The sequence below is a fragment of the Acartia tonsa genome, chromosome 13 (assembly GCF_053477335.1).
Source record: "Acartia tonsa isolate MP-2025a chromosome 13, ASM5347733v1, whole genome shotgun sequence".
Classification (NCBI taxonomy): domain Eukaryota; kingdom Metazoa; phylum Arthropoda; class Copepoda; order Calanoida; family Acartiidae; genus Acartia; species Acartia tonsa.
In genome coordinates, this window is record NC_137272.1 from 29,274,271 (window position 1) to 29,298,054 (window position 23,784).

Sequence of the window (23,784 nt, forward strand, 5' to 3'; positions counted from 1 at the left end):
GCCAGCTTGGACAGGGACATGGTGACCAGGGCCTGCGGGCGGTTCAGGGGGCGGTTGAAGGCGGTGATTGAGGCTGGCGGCGATTTTATTGAATAATCTAATAGTTATATACCTATTTTGCTTGACAGTTTTTAAAATTCAATAAAATCCTTAAAATGGACGATTTTATGATCATTTGTTTAGAAGTTAGAATTTGTCCGGTCTTATTTGCCCCACCCTGTATATATATTTATATTTTATACTTTCGTAAGAAAATATGATTAAAATAGACAAAAATGTTCCTTAAGAGCTCCAAAAGTGTCACTTTTGTTCTTTTATGTGGTACTAACTATGACACTAGAACAGAAAAAATTCACCAGTTTAACTAAGAATTTTTTAGCCAACTAAACTTTATATTTCAAGGAAAAATATGAAATAAAAATTTTTTAAGCATTTTTGACAAAGTTATGGTCAATTACACGATCAAACATAAAAAAAACTAACGGACTTCATATGCATTTTAAAAGAAAATCATTTTGTTGATAGCATTTGATATCTTTTTTTAGCTTTTTTGGCTGAAAAATCTTCAATTTTTGACAACAACATGACCAAAACAACTGGCCACACCTAACCTGCTGTGTCTAGTGTCATGGTTAGGCCCACATGACAAGGACATTAATTGTACATGACTAAAATATTTTTGCACACTGGCATAACAACATAACAATCATAACAATATCTAGAAATGTCTTTCTTCATCTTACGGTCAGGAATAAAAAAAGATTTTGCATCAGATCCAAAAATAACAATTTATTTAAGAAAAAAATCCGCCAACAAATTCTGATGCAAAATCTTTTTTTTAGGTTTCCTGATTTTTTTTCATCAGAGTGAATGTTCTTCGCAGAGGGGGATTGTTTTATCTGAAGAAAAACTTAATTCTCTCCAACTTTTCTGCCAGTCAAAAATAAAAACAGAAAATAGGGGCAAAAAAGTTTTACTTCAGACGAAACATCTCCCCTGTTTTTTTTGTGTGTAAATTCCAGTATCCATACATATAATATGAAGGTTATTATTACAAATATTACTTAAATTCTAGGTGCTAAATATAATCATTCAGATTATGTACATCAAATTAATCATCAATAAATTGATATAAAATGATTATAATGTAAAACAAAATTCTACCTTACATCAAAATTGTTATAGGTTTTATTGGAAAGCCTTAATATTTTATTCCAGTTACATCTTAGAAACCGATTTTTATCCGCTGGATTAGAACCAGTTCTGAGCCATATTGGAAAGTCATATATCGTATAGTATCATAACTAATCTACCATGAATATTAAAATATATAAATCGTAAATTCAATTCTAATTTATGTGGCTCGGGCCTTCGGCCCCTCATATCCAAATAAACTGAAAGTGATCTTTTAATTTTTCATTTTACAATACGCGGAAAGCTGTCTATAATACGATGCGATATATAACTATTCCACCTTCCAGGATGATAACATCTTAATTTTCATAGAATTTGTTTATAGGATCATAATTTACAGTATTTTTTAAAATAAAAACTTTAACATGTAATTTTTCTTTCTTGTACATTTTACAGCAAGATTTAATATCTCTGTATTACAACCTTCTATATGACTATAGTAATGATAATTACACATTGAGCCCACAACACACCTACCTTCAATAACATATAGGTTTTTCCCTAATTTGTTTTAGCAACCCTACTTAATAATTCTAAATCTTGTACTCTGGACAATTTAAGGGAACCCCAACACAAAAACTTACATTTTAAGTATGAAAACAGATAAAAATCTTGAAAAAGGAAGAAAAAATGTACAAATCCTTGTTTGATAAATTTAAATCAAGAGATAAAACAAAATTGAAATTTCTGATAAAAAGTTTTTACAGTAATACATCCAAAATGAAGATTAATGGCTGTTTTTCATGAGAATCACCTTAAATTTCCTAATTTTTACAAAAGTTAAGTTGTGATATACCCTATTTGAAAACCTATAATCTATTGAAGCCAGGTGTGTTAATAATATGCCTCCAATCAAAGGGGCATACCTACATTATACAAACTACTAACATCAAAAGCCAACAATTTCTGCCAAAAAACTAATAAATCAACATAAGAATCAAAATTTATAGATTCATAAAAAATAGTGATTGCTGCAAAAAAAAATCATAAATTTTTTTTAGCCCAGGTGTTAAGAAAAAAAATGAAAATTCTCCCAAAAACAATAATTATAAAAGTCTTAACCACTAAGGACACTTGAATCTATTTATGTACAGATTGAGGTTACATGGTTTTCAATATCTTGTCGGGCCTCAAAAAAATGGCTTTTATTAATAATTTAGTTCAAATTACAATTGTAATTAAATTAAACTTATCCTTTGAATGTAGTGTTATGTACCTATTAAATTTTTTTTAATAATTCATGTTTAATTTGGACATTAATTGACCTTTTCAACAAAAATGTATGTTGGAGGACCCAAGAAGAGAGGATGCATCAAGCTTATAATAGTTATTAACACTTTAAAAAAAAAGATCTTAATAATTTTTTTTGATATTTTGTATCAAAATAATCTGCAGTAGAAAATTTTTACAAACATTTTGATAACTTCATTTTATATTACTTAATGTGATTATTTTTACTTTATGTATATTTGGGGAAAACAACATGTTTTGGCTGATTGAACATTACAATTAAATTATCCAATGTTTTTGTTATGTTTGGGAGGAATGTGCATGTGATTTTTTACTGTTGATTGTTGACAAAGGGAGACTGGGTTTATGATGGCATCTCATAATCAAAGTAACTGGATTATAAAGAAACTTCCTAGAAAAAGTTTAAAGGTCTTCAAAAGCCCCATTAAAATTTTATTTCCAAAAGTGTAATTTTTTTAAATATGCAAAGCAGATCATGTATGTATTATCTTTCTAGATTGTTTCTAAGTGAACTAGAATCTTAGATCAAGAAAAAAATACATAAATCCAGTCTCCCTTTAAATTAGCATTAGATTAACTTGGCTTATGGTTCCTTGAGGAGTAATGTCACAGAAGAATCACAGCACATAACTAGGCTGGTATGTACTGTGATACTGCAGAATCATAATCCATAGGAACCTGTATTTATGTTGTAGGATGACTATCTGATGTAAATATTGAAGAAAAGATTAATTGATTGATTGATTAATTAGCCATCAATCAATCAATCAAACAATCAAGAAAAGATTCATTGTGCTCACAGTCTCTCAGTGTCTACAATTCTTCACAACCAAGATAAAACTACTTGTTTCACCTGAAACAAAATTTATTTTCTTGGCTGTTATTATAGATAGATGTCCGAAATTCCATTACCCTATGGTGGAGTTTGGATTTCCTTTGTGTAAATAAATCATCTCGGTTGCTAAAAAAGATAGATAGATGCATAGAATAAGGATAGCTACTTAAATATACTTTGGCTAGATGTCTAAAATTAATAGAATCTAATCTTTATCTTGGTCTGTCCGTCCGTCCGTCCATGAAGGAGAGATTATATGTATACCTGGTTGTAAATCATTTAGTTCTTGAGATAGATCCATCTGCATACTTTAGGGGAGGGCTAGAATCTTCACTCCATACCTAACATAGAAAGATAGATAGATATATATAGGTAGGTATCAAGAAAGATAGAAATTAAATATAAATACTGTAAAGGGTCGTTTGAAACTTGACTGCATACCTACATAAGATATGTTCATTAAAAAATTGTCCAATAGATATGATAATTTCATGACTTACTATACCTTGCTAAAATAATATAAAATAAGACATAGACCTAGCGCTTCCTACCTCCTTACCTGCACAATAACTTAACTTTACAATTATAAAGCTTCCATGAAAAGCACTACTTAATTGGTCTACCTATTTACTATATAAAGCTAACTTCAGGCAAACACTTTAACATTTAAAAATGACAAAAGTGTACCTTTCATGTATGATGTATGTTAAGAGGACCTTCCAACAATAGTAAAATATGTTTGATACTGACCTCCAATGCCTTCAAAGGTCTGGGTCTATCTGTGATGGTTTCCCAAAGGCGGGGGCCTCCAGTCTCCCCCTTGCTACTACTACTACTGTCGCCCCCAACTCCACCTCTGTAGTAAGGATACTTAAATAATCTTCAGGGAGGGAGGGAACATTGGGCTGTATATTACACTAGTCTCCAAAGTTTTGTAATAACGCTTTTTTATTCATCGACTTAACAACTTTGGGGTCTTTTTGTGAATTTTGATTGGTTGGTTCAGTAAGTTTTGTGTCCAGACATTTCAACCACTAATTGTAATCTACCCAATTGTTTATCATCATTGGGAAATACATCAATTAATCGGCCAATGTCTTACCCTTTAGATCCAGCCAATTTATCAGCGCAGCTTTTCTGAAATTAGGGTGTTACGTCCGTAAGAATTGGTTGGTTATTATCTTAGGTTGAAAAGTGATAAAATTGCCCTGTCTATTTAAAATCTTGCATAAAATAATAGTTCCTGTACCAATATGGTTTAATTCCTGTGCACGCCACAAAGTTACTAGATTATTCAAGTATCCATTGCATCCCTAGAAGAATGATGTCCATGATCCTCTGGGAGGGAGGTAGCCAGTGGACCCACCCCCTTAATCTCGCGCAATGTCTCGTACTTGGACTCCAGCGTCTTCTCCAGGGTTAACAAATGTTTGAATCCTAGAAACAAAATAATGTTATCAGGGAGGGATGGGACATTGGACTGTAAATTACACTGGTATCCACAGGTTATCTTATTTATTGGTTTATAGACGTACTAGCGGCTTCGCTCCTAGCCTATAGGGGCTTTGCCCCAAGAGGTAATTTAAAAAAAAACATATTTTGCTGCTGCGAACCATAATTTCATGGGTTATCCATAACGCTTTCTTTTCAATCTTTTAATCAATTTTTAATTGGGGGGGGGGGGGGTGTCCAATCCCCCAAGAAAAAAGCTTAAAACCACCACAGGACCAATAGGTATATTCCCTGAAAAGTAATTTGGTTCAGCGGTTACCGAGATTTTAAGCTTCAGACGAACAGACAGACATCAAGCTACTTTGTATTAAAAACGATATTTTTTATCAAAGTAGTACCTAGTATCTAAACTTATCAACCAAAATTTATAATTTACAAAAGGGGTAATTTTATTATCTTCCATTGTCTTATCCATTAATAGAAAAGAAATATAGAAGTGGCGGAACTACTCTACACACTAATTCGATATTTTTACTTTTGCAATCACCTCACCCAATTGGTGCATATTTAAGTGTTTTAAATTTTTTGTAAGTCATGGGCTGACACTGCAACCTACCTTCATATGTACACCAGCAGATGGCAGTGGAAGGTGCCTGGAAAAGAATTCTGGCCCTCACGCCCCTAAAGAAACCTTGCATACCAGCAACCTGTTCATTTTATAATATGCGTTATATTTGGAATTCTTAAAGAAAAGTAAAAGTATGTTGTCTGTTTGTGTTGCAAGATCTCGCTAACCACTGGACCGATATGGTTGTCCTTTACAAATAACCTTTTTATAGGCCCAGGGTAGGTTCTGAACTATTTTGAGATACTCCTCCCACCTCAGAAAAATCGACCATATAAAAAAATACCGTTCCAATTTTTTAAAAATGGAATGTTGAGAGCCGGTAAAACCTTATTGGTCCGTCTGTCTAGTGCTTGTAATGTAATGCATATAATTTCCTGATGAACTGTGCGCATAGCTGCCATCATACCCACAATCTTAGGCTTGTTAAGCTCCCGCAAAAGTTGAGGTTCCTAGAACAAAAAGATCTCGTAAACGGCTAGCCGTCCAAAAAAAAATAATGTATTTCAGTCTATGAGTATCAATAAGCGCTATGAAAATTAATTATAATATTTGGATATAATGAAAGGGTTAATTTTGCCGTCAATTAAGGTTGCTACTATTGTCCTGATTTATTATTCAGTACGTTCCTCCATTAGTAGGGGAGGGGTTGGAGTATAGAGGATGGATGGGGGTATTGTTATTTTATCCAGCTAGAAGTAACCTTTTATCAGGGTAGGCGAGAATTTTATACAATATCTACGTATCCTATTTCCAATACTGTGACCCATTAACTATAAGAATTTGTGAGCGCTTAGATATATCCAACTTACTTGTGTATTCAAAAGTGTTTTACAAACATCCAGTGGATTTGTGAGCGCTGCGGCCGCAGCTCCTGCAATGGCGCCGGATATCAAATGAGATCTAAAAATAAACATATATGTTAGCATTTCTCCATTAGATTGCTTCGAAGTATACCCAGGAATCTAGAGGGATAAGACAATGGGCGATAAATTAATGTACATCCCCAAAGATCATACATTTTGGACACTGAACTAAATGAACCAATTAATCAAACTTCAATTAAAGACTCCAAAGACAACGAGTAAGAAAACGTGATTATAAAACTTGGTGTAATTTATATTTCAATGTCCGCTCCCTCCCTAACTGTAACATAGATCTTAATGAACTCATACTTACTTTGGATCGTGTGTGTCACTTGGATTTAAAATTTTCTTACATTTTTCATATGTCATAAATACAACAACCTAAAAAATAAAACAACATCATTTATTGACGAGTCATAATAATATGTAAAAGAATAAGTTTTTTTTGCTTGACGCTTAAGTTTTTAATAACTACTGCACAAATTGAGTTATGCCTTTTAGGGAAGCTTTACATAGGTGCCGGGATATTTAGGCCATTTTTTAAAATTAGTCTTAAGATGGTTTAAGCTACTTTTCTGCCTTATTCTTACTACTTCAAAAACAAAGCCCCTAAATGTTGCTAGAGTTCCAGCCACTAGTAAAAGGAAATATAATGTCAAGAAAAGCTGAATAAATGTACTGACAGTGTCATAGGAATCTTATCAAAACTCATCTATCTGTCTTTAACACTAGCCGAGTAAAAAAACATTTTCTTTTTTAGAAATCCAATAATATCACTAAGGTAAGACAAAAGTAGTCAAAAGATTTAAACAATTTCAGCCATTTTTCTTACATAGCAGCAAAGAAAATCAAATTTCCCCTACCTACTGAAAAAATATACAATCCTCTAAGTTTCGAAAAAATATCACTAAAATGAGAAACCTATCTTATTCTTAAGAAGCAACACAAAAATCATTTAAATATTCAAGAATGACTATTACTAAGGTAGAACTTGCCTGGAAAGGAATATTCATGCTGAGCTGTGTTGTATATGATCTGAAGAATGCCCGGCCTCCCTCCTCCTTCAGCATGGATTTTGCACAGGCTGACCAGCGCAGATGCTTGGAACAACACATCTGCATCCGCTGCTTTACAGCTGAAATAGATACAGCAGTTTTATTATTTGTGACGTCAGAATCAGCTGTTTTAATATTTGTGACGTAAGAAACAGCTGTTTTATAATTGGTGACGTCAGAATCAGCTGTTTTATAATTGGTGACGTCAGAATCAGCTGTTTTATATTTTGTGACCCAAGAAACAGCTGTTTCATTCTTTAAAAAATAGATAAATAATGAGTTTTAGATAGTTGTGTATATAAAGATAGGGACATAGATAGACTGCGTAGATGCTTGAAACATCACAGCTTTTAATGGTGTACTATACTTCTTTCACGTAGGATCTAATTTTAAGGACACACTTAACGAACATATTTAAATGGTAATTTCAATATACAGAAGTGTTAATTTTGTTTATCATCATTGCTTAACTTTCTCATGAGATCTCTCTATTATACACTATTCCAAGTTTATGTAAGTATTATATGGCAGGTGTCCCATTAAAATTCGGGCTTACCTTCAGCTGGTGTCATAATGGCGTCATGGAAAAGTGTTGCCACCGCGCCTGCAGTACCGTGGCCAACCCAGTCTGGCAACTTATTCAACTTTTTATTTGAGAACATATTCTGAAAGATAAAATGTCATAGAGTATTTTAAGAACTGCATTCCTAAAATAAAAAATAAAAAGTCAATCAATTTAAGATTTTTTCTTTCAAATTTCCATTTAGAGTAGCTTTGGTAAATAATCTTTCAATAATATTAATAGTTTTTAATAAAAAAAATTCGGAAAAAATTCCAAAAATCTTACCTTAACTTGTTCATAACAGGTGAAATAAAGTGCATGGGCTGGGCCAGCTCCTGCTATAACAACTGTGGCACCCTAGATAGATAGATACTTGTCATAACATGAGAAATAAAGTGCATGGGCCGGGCCAGCTCCTGCTATAACAACTGTGGCACCCTAGATAGATAGATACTTGTCATAACAAGAGAAATAAAGTACATGTGCCGGGCCAGCTCCTGCTATAACAACTGTGGCACCCTAGATAGATAGATACTTGTCATAACAAGAGAAATAAAGTGCATGGGCCGGACCAGCTCCTGCTATAACAACTGTGGCACCCTAGATAGATAGATACTTGTCATAACAAGAGAAATAAAGTGCATAGGCCAGGCCAGCTCCTGCTGTAACAATTGTGGCACCCTAGATAGATGGAAATTCTAGAATGACAATTTCCAAATATCAGAGAGGTACTTAAATAAACATAAAGATAAAAGTAACACGTATAGGGTCTCAAAGCCCTTCTACCTAACCATAAGAATAAAACTCACCCGCAGGGGTCTCAGTGCTCCCTCCTCCCTAAACATGATAGCTACATTGTTAATGATACCACAGCTACCTTACCACAAGAATAAAACTCACCCGCAGGGGTCTAAGTGCTCCCTCCTCCCTAACCATGATGGCTACATTGTAAATGATACCACAGCTACCTAACCATTAGAATAAAACTCACCCGCAGGGGTCTAAGTGCTCCCTCTTCCCTAACCATGATGGCTACATTGTTAATGATACCACAGCTACCTAACCAATAGAATAAAACTCACCCGCAGGGGTCTAAGTGCTCCCTCCTCCCTAACCATGATGGCTACATTGTAAATGATACCACAGCTACCTAACCATTAGAATAAAACTCACCCGCAGGGGTCTAAGTGCTCCCTCCTCCCTAACCATGATGGCTACATTGTTAATGATACCACGGGCCACCTTCTTCTCACACATCAATGCCTGCATTCGGGTCTAAAAATAAGTTCATTAATATCTCAAACTTATGGCTATTCTGTAACAAAAAATAAAAGGGGCGGTAGCTTACGCAGAGTTCCTTAAAGGTATGTGTTTTAAGACTTTAAAATAGGAGTAGAACTCTAAAATTTGGTTAATGGGGAATCACGTAGATTTGTGAAAAAACAGCGGCCGAACCGCCGATCCCACCGATTTTTTCCCGCGATTTTTCGCTATATTAGACAATTTTGAATCATTTGAGACAAACTTTCTTTTCTAAAAAAATTTACCTATATTTTCTCCTGACATTTTTTTGGTAGAGTTGGGACATGCGCTTAATATTAAAATCCAAAAAATCACAAGTGTCCAGAGCAAATAAAAGGTTAACTTTATTATAAAATAATAAGTTTGTCTTAATCTATAATGTCAATCTATCTATCTGTTTACCTTAACACTGTCTATAGGATACATGACAAGATGTTCGGCTGTGCCGGCCAAAGCGCCAGCCGTCATGGAGCCCACGACTCCAACACCCTCCAACCTCTCGTACTCATTGTCCTCCATCGTACTGTCGGAGAGGCTTTCAGATCCTAAGGGGGTGGGGATAATAGTGTGTAATAAAAACTAAATCCTGAACTATAAAGTAACATGATGTCTGTCTGTGAGTAGAAAAGGATCCCACTAGCCTATAAACCGATATGGCTTTCCTTCACAGTGAAGATTCTCATAGGTCCAGGGAAGAATTTGTACTATATTATGAGAGGGTAATAAAAACCTCCTAAAAAGTGGCTCCAATAAAGGAATATCTTAATTTGTAAGCCAAACTATATAACGAGGGTGGTCGCCCCCCTCCCCCCCCCCCCCGAGAAGCGATGGAAAAGGGGGGGGGGGAAATGTGGTGACTCGTCACACGACATACCAGCAATTTTATTTTGGATGCTACTCCCTTAGTTTTAGAGATAATTGGATGAAATCTTTTGGGCTGGGTCACTAATTACCCCAACTAGTGGTATCTTTAAAAAAAAACGGCGGCGGGACCGCCGCTCCCGCCGTCCGCCGCCATTTTCCGCCGCCACCAAAAAAAATTTTTTTATTGCATTTCTCGCCGAATTAGGCAATTTGGAATCATTTGAGACCATGTTATTTTTTTCAAAAATTTTTCCCCTTACAAGCAACCCTGCGGGGGGACTTAGTCATTTTTTTCAAATTCTCGTTTATGAAGGTATATCTTATATACAGTATGCTACTCCCTTAGTTTTAGAGATAATTGGATGAAATCTTTTGGGCTGGGTCACTAATTACCCCAACTATTGGTATCTTTTAAAAAAAACGGCGGCGGGACCGCCGCTCCCGCCGGCCGCCGCCGTTTTCCGCCGCAACCATAAAAAATTTTTTATTGCATTTCTCGCCGAATTAGGCAATTTGGAATCATTTGAGACCATGTTATTTTTTTCAAAAAATTTTTCCCTTACAAGCACCCCTGCGGGGGGACTTAGTCATTTTTTTCAAATTCTCGTTTATCAAGGTACATTCAGTGCTACTCCTGTGCTTTTAAAGATATTGAAACAAAATCTTTTTAGGTAGGTCAGTAAAAATTTTTTTTGTAAATATTTAAATAAAAAATGGCGGCGGGACCGCCGCTCCCGCCGTCCGCCGCCGTTTTCCGCCGCCACCAAAAAAAAAATTTTATTGCATTTCTCGCCGAATTAGGCAATTTGGAATTATATGAGACCAAGTTATTTTTTTCAAAAATTTCCCCTTACAAGCAACCTTGCTCCCGCCATCCGCCGCCGTCGTTTTCCGCCACCGCCCCCAAAAAATTTGAAAAAATAACATGGTCTCATATGATTCAAAATTGCCTAATTCAGCGAGAAATGCAATAAAAAAAAAAAAATTCGTGGCGGCGGAAAACGGCGGCGGACGGCGGGAGCGGCGGTGCTGCTGCCGTTTTTTTTTTAAAGATACCAAAACTTGGGGTAATTAGTGACACAATCAAAAAGATTTCATCCAATTATCTCTAAAACTAAAGGAATAGCATACTGTATTTAAGATATACCTTCATAAACGAGAATTTGAAAAAAAATGACTAAGTCCCCCCGCAGGGTTGCTTGTAAGGGGAAAAATTTTTGAAAAAAATAACATGGTCTCAAATGATTCCAAATTGCCTAATTCGGCGAGAAATGCAATAAAAATTTTTTTTATGGTGGCGGCGGAAAACGGCGGCGGCCGGCGGGAGCGGCGGTCCCGCCGCTGTTTTTTTTTTAAAGATACCAAAACTTGGGGTAATTAGTGACACAATCAAAAAGATTTCATCCAATTATCTCTAAAACTAAAGGAATAGCATACTGTATTTAAGATATACCTTCATAAACGAGAATTTGAAAAAAATGACTAAGTCCCCCCGCAGGGTTGCTTGTAAGGGGAAAATTTTTGAAAAAAATAACATGGTCTCAAATGATTCCAAATTGCCTAATTCGGCGAGAAATGCAATAAAAAAATTTTTTTTGGTGGCGGCGGAAAACGGCGGCGGACGGCGGGAGCGGCGGTCCCGCCGCCGTTTTTTTTTAAAGATACCACTAGTTGGGGTAATTGGTGACCCAGCCCAAAAGATTTCATCCAATTATCTCTAAAACTAAGGGAGTAGCATCCAAAATAAAATTGCTGGTATGTCGTGTGACGAGTCACCACATTTCCCCCCCCCCCTTTCTTGTTTAAATAACATTTAATCTGTGTTGATTATACCCATTCCTTGTGTTCAGTTGAGTAGACAGACACAGGTCTTTAGATTTATATTCACTTCTGTCTGAAAATAGTTGCACATATGTTTAGGTTAGGTCAGGGAGGGAGGAGACAATGGACTGTAAATTACAGTGGTACCCAAAGTTTTATATTAACGGTTTCTTATTGTTGACTTTTACTGAATTTTGATGGGTTGGTTCCAAACTAAGTGTCAAAATAGTTATTTTTGATAATAAACAAAATCACCCCTTCTGTAAATTAAAATTATTAGGTGAAAAATTTGGACAGTACAAGTTTGAACCAACCAATCAAATTTCAATAAAAGTACCCAAAGTTTTTGAGCCAATAAGTAAGATTGTGATAACGTTGTTTTAAAAATTTGGGTACCAGTGTAATTAAAAGCCCGATGTCCCGCAATCCCAGAAAATACCTAAATATATTTATTATTTAATGATTAAAATTAAATAGGTATTAATTGAAATAATGAGTATTTCAAATGTTCATTTTTTAATACAAAATCATTCTCACAATAAAAATAGCACCACCGAATTCTTTTGAATTAAAAATTCATTTTTCTCATATTAAAATGCTGTTGATGATTTTAAAACAGGATTCTACATTACAAATATCACATAATAACATTGATTAAATCAGGGATAACAATCCGAGATCCTTTTAGGAGCTTCTTGTTTAACGGATTAATCCGAAACATTCGGATTCCGGATTGTCATCCCTATTTTGAATATAAGACTAGCAACAGAATGGCCATAAAATTGAACAAACTAAAAAAATAGATAAACAGACAGAGATAGAACAATGGTGATCAATCCAAGTCCCTTTTATCCCCCAAAAAACATTGAATAGCCCCAAATGGCACAAAAATTGGGGGAGGTAGATTAATTCATTATCCGTTGTCCTATCTCTTAGCAATATGGAGGCACAATATGAGTTTTATTTAATCATCTCGGGCATGACCATTTTAGCTATCAGTCCAGGCGGGCTTTCTCTTCTCTACGAAAGCGGTCATGCCCTCCTTGCGGTCATTGGTGGCAAAGGTGGCGTGGAAGAGCCTTTTCTCAAGTCTCAAACCCTCTTGCAGTGGCAATTCCTGATTTTTTTTATGTTTTATCATTTAGACATCTTAAAAATATTTGCGCAGCTATAATAAAACTTGGTTATTTTACGTGAGGTCGTCATTCAAACAGATTTAAGAGTCTGCAAACCGATTAATATCCACTTGATTCACTTGATTGGACCGGTTCTAAGCCTTACCTCAGCCGTTCGGGGCTAACAAAATAAGAATTAGTTTTATATTTATTTAATTTACTATCAGCGAAAAACTGTTTAGGTATAATACGATGGATAGGTAACTATAAATAATTGTATTTTAAAAATTCAAAGATTTTCTATATCAATTTACGGATTTTTAAATAAAAATATTATTTTGATAAATCATTCCTGGGAAGCGTTAGTTGCTTCTTTGCACAGCTGAACAATGATTTTGGAGTGGGAAGCAATTTTGTCAGCCTTTTTGATGGCTTCTTCAACTAAAGACTCTTAATAAAAGATAAATAGATTAGTAATCAAATAGAGATGGGTTAGAAATTGCTTTGACAAAGTCTCTATAAATATCATCTAGATGCTAAAAAGAAACAGATTTTGTAAACCAATTTCAATGTACGTGTGTCCAATAAGATATCGTAAACGGCTAGACTGAGAGTCCACAACTTAAAAAGGTTTTGGGTAAGACTAGGGCTAATTTGTAATTGTTAAAGGGGGGAGGGGAGGGTAACTACTAAAAGAATTATCCTAGAAACAGACTACCTAACTCTTTCATAATTTTTTTTTTCAATATTGGAAAATAAGGTTTAATATTTGTACCTGGAGGGAAGATTCTGGCAACCAGGCCCCAGTCAGAGGCCTCCTGGGCAGAAATAGGGGTTCCGGTCAAGTTCATTTCCATGGCCCTAAGGTAAAAAATGGTTAGTCAAGGGTGTATAATGTATATTCTGCACAAGATTCTTTTTTCCCCAGCTGCAAAATATTCATTAACCCTCACCCCACCCCAGGTTTTACCCTAAAGAGGGGTTAAAAAAGGAAATATATTTTTAGTACTCTTTATTTCATTCATTTTTTGCACTTCACAAACATTTTTCGAGTTTTTTTCCCCCCTGCTACATAGGTATTTATTTAATTTTTTCCACCATCCTTTAAAAGGGGATCCCTTGCAGAAGATACATTCCTGTGATTAGTTAAAAAGTTGTTGCGTTTGCAAAATAAATTTTTTCCTTTTATTAGGGCGTGGCAGTAAATCCACGTAAATCCACCTTGAAGGCGGAAGAGACAGCTTTGAAAGTACTTTAAAGGATGTTAAAATTCTCATATTATTTTCAAACTTTGTACACACTGATTATGATACATTTACCAAAAACAAGAATTTCCATTTTAGCATTATGGAAGGACAAAATTTTGAAATGTTGAGCGGTTGGAGGATTAAACAGAAATATTTCAGCTGTTGTCTATCTTTATTAGCAACGGAGTGAATCACACGAGCAAAGACTTTTAACATGATTCTATCTACTACTGTTGTTGTTGTTGTTGTAGCCATGATTCTCTGAAGTTAGGACTCGGATGCACACGGAGACTAGAAGTGAGAATCCTTTGGCTAATCTTAGATTGTTTTGGGCCACAGCATTAACACTATTAATGTCGCGTACCTTATCTTCTATCTACTACTGGAGGTAAGGTACGCGAATTAATGGTGGAAATGCTGTGGGCCAAAATAGGCGCAACTAACTACTATGCACTGCTAAATAGGTAATGATTTTAAGACAAAGGTCGTTCAATCAAAGGGTTGGGTCTGTATAACGTTTGGCCGCAGAATCATACACTCCACTACCAAGATTTCGTTAAAAGATATACCACGCGTATACTGTCCATCAGAGAATTGGTTATTTCACATTTCTTACATAGGTAAACAAAGTTAAATTGTAGCTTTATTGCTAATGAAATAATATTTTTATTAATGTACAATCTAAGTAACACTTTACTAAAACAAATCACAGAACACAACTGTTTTTTTTTACCAAAATAAAAGATAAATAAATAATAATATTGTTTCATCTCATATATTCAAGTGTTTTAGTCTATATTAATGTATAAAAGATCTAGTTCCTTCGCCCCATGCCTCGAAAAAATAGCCTAAATCCACCGCAAGACGTTTATAAACCTTCTTTGAAAGTACAATAAATTCAGACCAGTTTTTTTCTCGAGATCTTTAGCTTCGAACAAAAAACCTTACCACTATTAATAATAGGATATAACAATCGCAATTTCAAAATATAATAATAAGAGGATTTATTAAACTTTAATTTTCTAATGTGTAGGTAATCTTTTTTTAGTGTGAGGTAATGAAGTTTGATCCAAGGGGTCTAATCAAAATTCTTAGGAACAAGTGAATTGGGCATGTTTTAGTCTATTTTGCGGAAATGAAATTTCTCTGGGATATATGTTTAAAATTGTTAGATTTTTTTTGTATTTTTGTTACGTCACTTTATATTTGTCATAATCATAACATCTGTATAAATAAATAAAATTAAACGAACAAAAGAGAACTTGTTTTATTATAATAAAAATACTTATTTAAATAAGTATTTTTTATAAATTTTGCATGCAGCAGGGTAGTGATAAGATAATGGACGATTATATATTATTTAGGTGTAATATTATATACATACACATACAGTTTCAAATTTCCATGAATAAATACAAATAGCAATTTTGTAAAAAAAAAATAGGTCAAATTTTTGTATGCTGATAAATATCACTAAGACTACAGGAACGATTCTTTCCCTAACTTTCAATTTTACTTTTATTAAATTAACACTTTTTTGGTGGTAAGGTATTTTTTTTAATAGGGGCGAATTCTCCTGCGAGGTTGAACCTTCCCTCCCCATAAACCTTCCCAGGATCATTAGCTACGTTGTACAAGAGAAACCATATCGGTCCAGCGGTTAGCAATATCTTTTGATACAGACAGACAGACAGACAGACAGACACACACACACAAACAGTTATCCTGTAACTTTTATATAAGGATATTTTTCAAGCTAGGATACTACCATTACTAATTACAAAAATTGTAAGATGTGCATACAATATAAAATATGGAGGAGCGAAGCAAACTCTATATATTGCAAATACCTGGATTTTCCGATAGCTCTGGTAAGTCTCTGGGTGCCACCACCACCTAAATACAAAAAATAGATTTGAAGAGCCTTAAGGAGAAAAATGATACACCAAAGTTTTCAGCCTGAAGGTTTTTACTTGATCTTAGTGGAGGACATGCATATACACAAACTCCACCTACAACAGGTTTATTACCCTAGATGGTTTTTCAGACACAATAATTGTCCAACTTTAAAAGTAATTTCTGACAGACTGAGATATTTACTCATATTTATTGAGTAACTTGAGACTTTTCCAATAATACGAGCGAGGAACTTTATTACGATATAACTACTTTAGAGTTATCTTTTTCCTCAGAAATTTTTTTTTATCCCATTAATAATATATTTGGAATGTTCTTTCACTGAGTTCCTGTGGGTCCATTTTAGGGACTTGGGATCCAAACATCCTATATTTATTCCAGCCACTTTAAAACAGAGAGACGGGGCAATGGGCTGTTTATTACACTAGTCCCCAAAGTTTTATAATAACATTTTCGGCGTTATCCTCTTAGAAAATTTTTTATCAATTTTTTTCAATTTTGTACCCCCCCCCCCCCCCGACTACCGACGAACAACTATTTTAGGTTAGGTTAGGTTTTAGGCTAGGGAGCCGAGCGCTGCGGCTAGGCAGGCAAGGGGGCCGAGCGCTGCGGCTAGGCAGGCAAGGGGGCCGAGCGCTGCGGCTAGGCAGGCTAGGGAGCCGAGCGCTGCGGCCAGAGTTCATAGTTCGCTGTCGGGGGGGGGGGGGGGGGGGGGGGGGTAATACCATACCTAGATCCTTCCTCGAAAACAAGCCGAATCGCTGAGGTTAAGTAAAAGGTGTTGAAATAACTACCTGGGATTGTACCAATGGTGATTTCAGGTTGACCAAACTTGGCCTTCTCACCAGCATAAACAATATCACACATCATAGCTACCTCACACCCTCCACCTTGATGGATAGATAGATAAATAGATAGACAGATAGATATATAAATAGATAGACAAATAGATAGACAGATAGTTATTTCAGGTTGACCAAACTTGGCCTTTTCACCAGCATAAATAATATCACTAGATAGATAGATAATATAGACAGATAATTAGATAGAAACATTGAGATAGATAGACACACAGATAGATAATACCACACATCATAGCTACCTCACAACCACCTCCTAGATAGATAGATAATATAGACAGACAGATGGACAGACAGGCAGATAAATAGATAGATAAAATCACACATATTAACTACCTCAAAACTATCCCTTAGATGGATATGTTGAATTTGTTGATGCTTTCATTTTTTTGTGTGTTAAATATCTATATTTCTTGTACCATAAATGACAGACTGGCGGTCAAAGAAAATTATGTACTGGATTATTATTTGTATAGGGAATCTTCACAAAAAATCAGCCTTCTATCTTGAATAGCAGCCGAGAAAATCATATCACACCCATAGGGTTTTAGACGGACAGACAAAGTGATTTAAAGAGTAGCTTCGCTACTATATATATTCTTACCAAGAGCATAACCGTTCACAGCAGCGATCACAGGTTTTCTCATCTTAGAAACATTCTCCCAGTATTCTAAAATAATCAAGATTTAAGTGTGTTGTCATCCGTATAAAAAATAGTAACAGGACGTCTTCTGTGTGTACCAAAGAATCTCGCTAACCGCTAAACCGTTATCATTCTCCTTTACAGTGTTGCTTCTCATAAGTCCCGGGCAAGTTTATAACTATTTTTAGGGCGGGTGCCACCAACCCCCAAATAGAGTTTGAAAAAAATTACCAACCAATACTTTTTCCTATCAAAATTAAAAGTAGAAGGTGACCCTTCCTTCTAAGGCCCCCTGGAGGCCACTAGGGGCGTTGCTTATAGTATAAATGATAATAATATCTTGACCAGACCAATGGCTTCACAATTTTGCCGATAAACAAAGCTCGTTATGGCTCTGAGCTTATTATAGAGAAATTGGAGCAAGAAGGGAGGCGTAACCTTCCCTAGGAAAATAAAAATATTATTGTTGGGGTACCAAATTTTGTCTAAATATAGCAGGGATCTAAAAAATAAGATATGGCCGATTAATTGATGTACATCTAAAATGATGATACACAAAAGTTGATGGTTGGAAATTTTGGACACCTAACTTAATGAACAAACTACCTAATTAAAACTCAATAAAATTCCCCAAAGTTGTTAGGCCAACGAAATAAAAAACGTTATTTTTAAACTTTGGGGACATGTGAAATAAACATTAAAGTGTCTCCTCTCTCTAATAAAAAAAAGATATATCCGCACGTCCATACGTCCGCTATGGCTACCTACCTAGAAATCCAGTTGTATAATTCTCCGCCATGGTTTTATTTTGCATTTCTTTGATATCGGCTCCGGCTGCAAACGCCTAAAATACATCTAATGTTACTTAGGGTCGCTCAAACGGCTTAACAAATAAAAATCTGGAATTAATCTTTTAATTTTAATTTTACTATCCGCGTAAAACAGTCTTTTAACCGATGCGATAAATAACTTTTATCTAACGATTACGAGTTTAAACAGTATATACGGCGTAGGAACAAAATTTCTTATCTTCCACAAAAAGAATAGCTATTTTATAAATCACTAGCATTTGGGTGGATTGAGGGCGTAAAAATAGCCTACATTTACTCACATATAAAATAGCCTAAAACCATCCCCAGAGGTATTAAAACCTTCAATAAAAAAAGAGCACAATCGGTAGGTAAGACCCAACAAACCTTACTACTTTAAAAATAGCATTTCAAGTGCCTAATCAAAATCAGATTTAAACTTCAACTATTAAGAACGATAAAAGGCAAGTTATTTTTACAATACTTTTGGGAATATAATCATGCTTGTTTTTTGTTATCATTTATTATGTAGAATTTGCGTAAAATTGATAAAAACACAGAAATAATCATAATTTATACACTAAATTGTACATTTTAAATCAAATTGAAAGTAGGACACTAGTCATTCTCAACCTTGGGATAGACTTAGAGAAGAAACATTGGACTGTATATAATACTAGTAGCACCTTAATTAACTTTAACACACTCTCTGTGCAGTCCAATCTAACGGCTGTCCATTTTTAGGTCGAGCCAGAACAGAAGGTTGCTTTCAGTCTACTGCGGCAGATATTATAAATAATTGGTCTGTTCCTTTCTTTTTTCTCAAGCCAACAATTTGACTTTGACACTTTCATGTTTGTCACCTTACAAACTTAGGGAAATTTGGCAGTGTTAAACTTTTAAGCCAATATTAATCTAAAAAATCATCATTGGGGATGAAAGTGTAGTAAACACTTCAATTTAACTTTACAGCCGTTCACGGGATCATACTGAACACATGACTAATACGAGTATAGTAAAAAATATATATTTTAAGAACTTAAAACTTGATTGGGTTGCAATTATTTTTTGAACGAAAAGTATTGTGCATAGCAATGAAAGCTGCTCTAGTATTTATCCGAGAGGTTTTCAATTTGCACAAAAACACATAATAAAACAAATCCGTTCTCTTACAGCTTTGACAGTAAATGCAAGACAGCTATTCAGCTTTTACCCTTTTACCAAAAAAACATCAAATCATTGTTTTTGAATTGTGGAAATGTTAACCGTTTTAATTTAAGATTCACATTCATAAATGTTATCATCCTTGTTTTACACTATGACCTTGTTTTCTCAAGAACTGGGATAAATGCAATTCTGTTAATCCCAGGGATATGACAATGGACGGTAAATCAATCTTACTCTCATTCTTAAGTTGTGCAAGGAGGGAGAGGACATTGGGCGCTATTTATCACACTGGTCCTCAAAGTTTGTAATAACGTTTTCTTATACGTTAGCTTTACAACTTTGGGGCCTTTTATTGAATTCTGATTGGTTGGTTTATTAAGTTGAATGTCCAAACATTTCAACCCCTAATTGTGCTCTACAAAAAGGTAGGTAATTTTATGTATCATCATCAATTTATCTGCCATTGTTTTATCCCTTTAGATATCTGAGTTTGTGTGAAATTCTTTGTTTAGATGCAAAAACTTCTGGAGGAAAAAAGGATTGTAGATTTAAATATTCTCATCCCTGATCCCCTAATCCTTGAAACAACAGGGAAAAAATACTAAGAATTATTACAGTATATTTTCATATATTTACACAAGTATTAAAAGATAAACTGATATTAAGTTCTAGTAGTTGATAAACATAAGATCTCTGTCAGAGGATGTCAAAAACACATTAACCAAAGTTTAATCATTATTACATAGTCCTTTGCCTATATATGGCAGGTGTTCTAGAAATGCTATTTTAAAAGTAACAGGATGTCCGCTTGTATCTTTAAGTTTTTTCTTTCTTATTTTTGGAGAGAGAAATCATTCCTAGAAATATTTTACCCCCCCCCCCCCCCAATCCACGTTTATATTTTCTTTTTTAAAACTAAAATTCATTCAGGTGGTCCAACCTTCCCTCTTTTAGTAATTCAGATAAGACCTAGGGACAAAGAAAGATGAAAAGTCCCTGCAATAAGTTTTTCTTCTTCATTTTCTTGCAATTATGTTACAAACTTGATTTTTATCTTTATCTTCGCTTAATGCAAATAATATTCAAAATTGTTATCTTAGCAATTATTAAGAATTAATGTTTCATTCAAGAAAATCATCAAAGAAAATTATAGATTCAATCTTATTACATAAAAGTAAGGAATTTTTGTAGAAGGTTCAGATCTTGAAAATTACTGAACCGATTGGGTTCACTAGTTTAGATAATCTTCACATAGTTCATATTCTGAATTTAAATCTTGGGATGGTATTAGGCTATTTTTCAGACCATTCGAATACTAGATGCTAGTATTAAATAAAATAAAACTTAACCTTTTCGCTTCCAGTAATGACAATGGCGCCAACGGTTTTATCATTGTTGAAGGCAGTCAAAGCTGAAAAATAAAATAAAACTTATTTATTGCAATGGAAGATACGAATTTAGTAGTTTTGTGATTGTAAAGATAGCGTTTGAAAATGTTCAATATGTTGATTCTTTTAAGTTATTTTGCACATATTATGACGTATTAACTAGATTTTTAAAATCATGATTCCTAGGGTGAGAAGAATTGTTTGGTTAAACTTAGAATAGGTAGAGCAGGCCCTAAAATATTCAAAGTAGCTCCGCTAATTACCTTGTGTTAATTCAGTCATAAGTCCATCACAGAGAGCGTTCAAAGCCTTTCAAAATAAAGTTCTTAATTAACATGTACCAGGAACCTGGATTATAATCATTATATGCAAAATTAACCCTTATGTTGAATGAAATTAATGGTGAAAAAGATTGAACACTTCTAGTTTGTACCAGCCAATTAAGATTACATATGAGTACCACTACCACTTAGCACTTTTAAGCTATAAAATGAGAAAACATGTTTTAATCTTTAGGTACCTTCATAATCTACAAAATTTTAAATGTCCCCAACCTCATTATCATCTATACTTCAAAAGAAAATATTATTGGAACTATTTTTTGCCTTGGGTCTGTTTAGTTGGATTAAAGCCACTCTTCCATCAGTTCCTGGTTTAACATAACTTTATTATTTACTTTTTATCATATTTTTGGTAGAGAGTAAAATAAAAAATATATTTAATCAATGAAGTAAGCTGTCAAGTATAATGTATAGTTTTAAATAGGATATCATGGGTTAGTTTCAACATCTACTAAAAAATTGTTAAACACATAATAAAATATACAACATTACTGTATGATGTCTTTTTAAATTGAAATAAAAAGACAAACAGACCATAGTTTTAAAGGCCTTAAGGGCCAAACAATGCAAAGGAATTCAAAGCATTACTATTTTTTTAATTGTTGGCAGATGAAGTAAAACTATAAGTTCTTGATTATTGACAGACAGTCAGACTAAAAAGTTTTTTGTTTAAAATGACATAAGTAATTCATATTTAGAAAGTTAGGGACGATTAAGTTTGGGTATTATCAATATTATATTTTGAAAATTACATGGTCTATCTATGTGTGTTCAAGTTTAAATGTGCAAAAATTAAAACAAGTTATAAAAAAAGACATTGTTTTTATGGAAATCCCTTTTTTTATTGAAATAATAACGAAAAGTTATTAATTCCTGTCTTTTCTGTTTTAATGTATTGATATGATGGAGGAGCAGCACAAAAATTTCTAAACAGTAAAGAAAACATTTATTAATAATTACGAAATTTCAGAACTATAAAGTTAGGCATTAATATTAATTCATGTATGTCCTTATAATTTTATCATATAAAGAATATTGTCAAACCCTTGTCCTCAGGAGAAGCAAAGATTTTTTGCATTAAGAGCGACAATCCCTCCGTCCGTTTATTCATTTGGTTGTCGATTGCAGATAGCTAATTCAAGTGCATGATTTGAATTATATAACAATCATCATTCATGTAAGACATGTTGTGATAAAGATATTTTGACAATTAAAAATTATCGATCTGATTTGATATCCATAATGATGATTTCTAAGACAATAATTCAATATCTTATAAGCATAACATTAAGTAAATCTAATAGTTTATGTAGACCCACAGGGAAGCAATAACTAAAGATCAAGTAGGCAAACGGTCATGTGTCAATTTAAAATATTTCAGTGAATTTATGTCAAGGCATATTGGGATTGGAAAATGGCTTTCTTGGACTTTAGGTACTAGTGCAGAATTCTAAAACCTATTTATATTTCAATATAAGCACCTAATCAACGATCATTTTTTTCTATGAGACATCAACAATAATAGTCTAACAACTGAGAGATCGACACAAACCTTGAAATAAGAACTGAAGTTGTGGCCTGTTGATGTATATACTGTCTAGTCAGTCCAAATACCTTGGACCTGGCTAAGCTCATTTTGATGTCTGAAAAATTTATGAAGCTAGATTGTACAAATATTAAAGTTTGAATGCCTGTTCTAAAGCAATAACAATGACTACCTTACACACACTCATTTAACAAGACCAGGTTAGCAACAACAGAAAATCTTTAAATATTAAAAACAGGTTATACCTATATATAATCATTAATGTAAGTTAAATTACTAATATTAACTTTAAAACGTATTTTCTTTTTTAAACTTTTATACAATATATAAATACTTTATCACATAAAAGAGAATTTTGGTTAAACCTAAAAACAAATAATACTAAAATTCGATGTAGCTATAGGTTTCGAGAAATGTAAAAGTATCACAAAACTAAAAACTGTCAATCACTGAGTAAACATCAATTTTACTATTCAGGCACAAAGGTGCCTGACATAGCAGCAGCAGGTACAGCATTAATAATTACGCAATAACAATACGCATAATAAGGCAACAATAATAATTATTACGCCACACGTGATTATAAAATTATTGTCTGTTTTGAAGTTACAAGTTTTGGGACTGATGATGGTTGACATTAGACAAGTGTACACTTTGCCCTTTGCGGCAAATTTTTCTCTGCATTAATTTTCCCAGATTTTTTTCTTTTGTGTTCCCAAATTTTTTTGCGCAATTTCGATGTGAAAAATGGTTGAGAAGCTTGAGGCAAAGAAACTGGTTATTTTATGTTAGGATATATTATTCATATCAGAAGTAATATTTTGCCCCAAAACACATGAAAAAATTGGATTCAGGGGGATTAACTTACAGTAAAACTTATGACCATATTATGTATATTTAGCCATTTTGTAAATAAGGGGGAAA

The 23,784-nt window shown here is 34.0% G+C and overlaps 2 protein-coding genes across 7 annotated transcripts; both read right to left on the bottom strand.

Annotated features, from left to right (window-relative positions):
* Positions 1 to 577: 577 nt before the first annotated feature.
* mfrn (mitochondrial iron transporter mitoferrin) lies at positions 578 to 11,923 on the bottom strand. 5 transcript variants are annotated; one of them, XR_013873973.1, is made up of 16 exons: positions 11,840 to 11,923; positions 9,545 to 9,687; positions 9,014 to 9,115; positions 8,126 to 8,197; positions 7,835 to 7,943; positions 7,219 to 7,358; positions 6,537 to 6,604; positions 6,170 to 6,260; positions 5,734 to 5,809; positions 5,349 to 5,438; positions 4,594 to 4,717; positions 4,031 to 4,136; positions 3,545 to 3,621; positions 2,460 to 3,298; positions 1,475 to 2,323; positions 578 to 1,263 (listed from the first exon to the last, which is right to left on the bottom strand). XR_013873973.1 is itself a non-coding variant. In XM_080145847.1 (14 exons), exons 1-13 carry the CDS (start codon positions 11,841 to 11,843, stop codon positions 3,556 to 3,558), a joined length of 1,191 nt encoding a protein of 396 aa, XP_080001973.1. In that variant the 5' UTR covers positions 11,844 to 11,923; the 3' UTR covers positions 3,001 to 3,149; positions 3,545 to 3,555. The 5 variants fall into 5 exon arrangements, 4 of the variants coding, with proteins under 4 accessions (XP_080001973.1, XP_080001977.1, XP_080001974.1 ...); XM_080145847.1 differs by lacking the exons at positions 578 to 1,263; positions 1,475 to 2,323 and having other exon boundaries at positions 3,001 to 3,149; XM_080145851.1 differs by lacking the exons at positions 578 to 1,263; positions 1,475 to 2,323; positions 9,014 to 9,115; positions 9,545 to 9,687; positions 11,840 to 11,923 and adding an exon at positions 8,832 to 8,886 and having other exon boundaries at positions 3,001 to 3,298.
* Echs1 (Enoyl-CoA hydratase, short chain 1) lies at positions 11,895 to 23,456 on the bottom strand. Of its 2 annotated transcripts, XM_080145857.1 has the most exons (13): positions 22,867 to 23,456; positions 22,185 to 22,240; positions 21,579 to 21,619; positions 21,237 to 21,282; positions 20,935 to 20,996; positions 18,378 to 18,453; positions 17,571 to 17,636; positions 17,209 to 17,222; positions 16,901 to 16,982; positions 16,040 to 16,085; positions 13,718 to 13,803; positions 13,291 to 13,392; positions 11,895 to 12,940 (listed from the first exon to the last, which is right to left on the bottom strand). In XM_080145857.1, the coding sequence occupies exons 1-13, from the start codon at positions 22,947 to 22,949 to the stop codon at positions 12,816 to 12,818; spliced, it is 885 nt and encodes a 294-aa protein (XP_080001983.1). In that variant the 5' UTR covers positions 22,950 to 23,456; the 3' UTR covers positions 11,895 to 12,815. The 2 variants fall into 2 exon arrangements, with proteins under 2 accessions (XP_080001983.1, XP_080001982.1); XM_080145856.1 differs by lacking the exon at positions 17,209 to 17,222 and having other exon boundaries at positions 16,901 to 16,996.
* Positions 23,457 to 23,784: the final 328 nt, after the last annotated feature.

Bases quoted from the DNA above. Each gene is read 5' to 3' on its own strand.
- Echs1 (XM_080145856.1), bottom strand. From the start codon at position 22,949: ATGAGCTTAGCCAGGTCCAAGGTATTTGGACTGACTAGACAGTATATA. The intron at 13,804-16,039 runs GTATTTGCAATA...TTTTTACCTTAG, and splicing joins AGAGCTATCGGAAAATCCAG to GGCCATGGAAATGAACTTGA. The intron at 12,941-13,290 runs GATTTATCAAAA...AAAATCAGGAAT, and splicing joins AACTAACGCTTCCCAGGAAT to TGCCACTGCAAGAGGGTTTG.
- mfrn (XM_080145847.1), bottom strand. The intron at 7,944-8,125 runs GTAAGATTTTTG...TTTATCTTTCAG, and splicing joins CCTGTTATGAACAAGTTAAG to AATATGTTCTCAAATAAAAA. The intron at 3,622-4,030 runs GTCAGTATCAAA...TTTCTATGTTAG, and splicing joins GACCTTTGAAGGCATTGGAG to GTATGGAGTGAAGATTCTAG.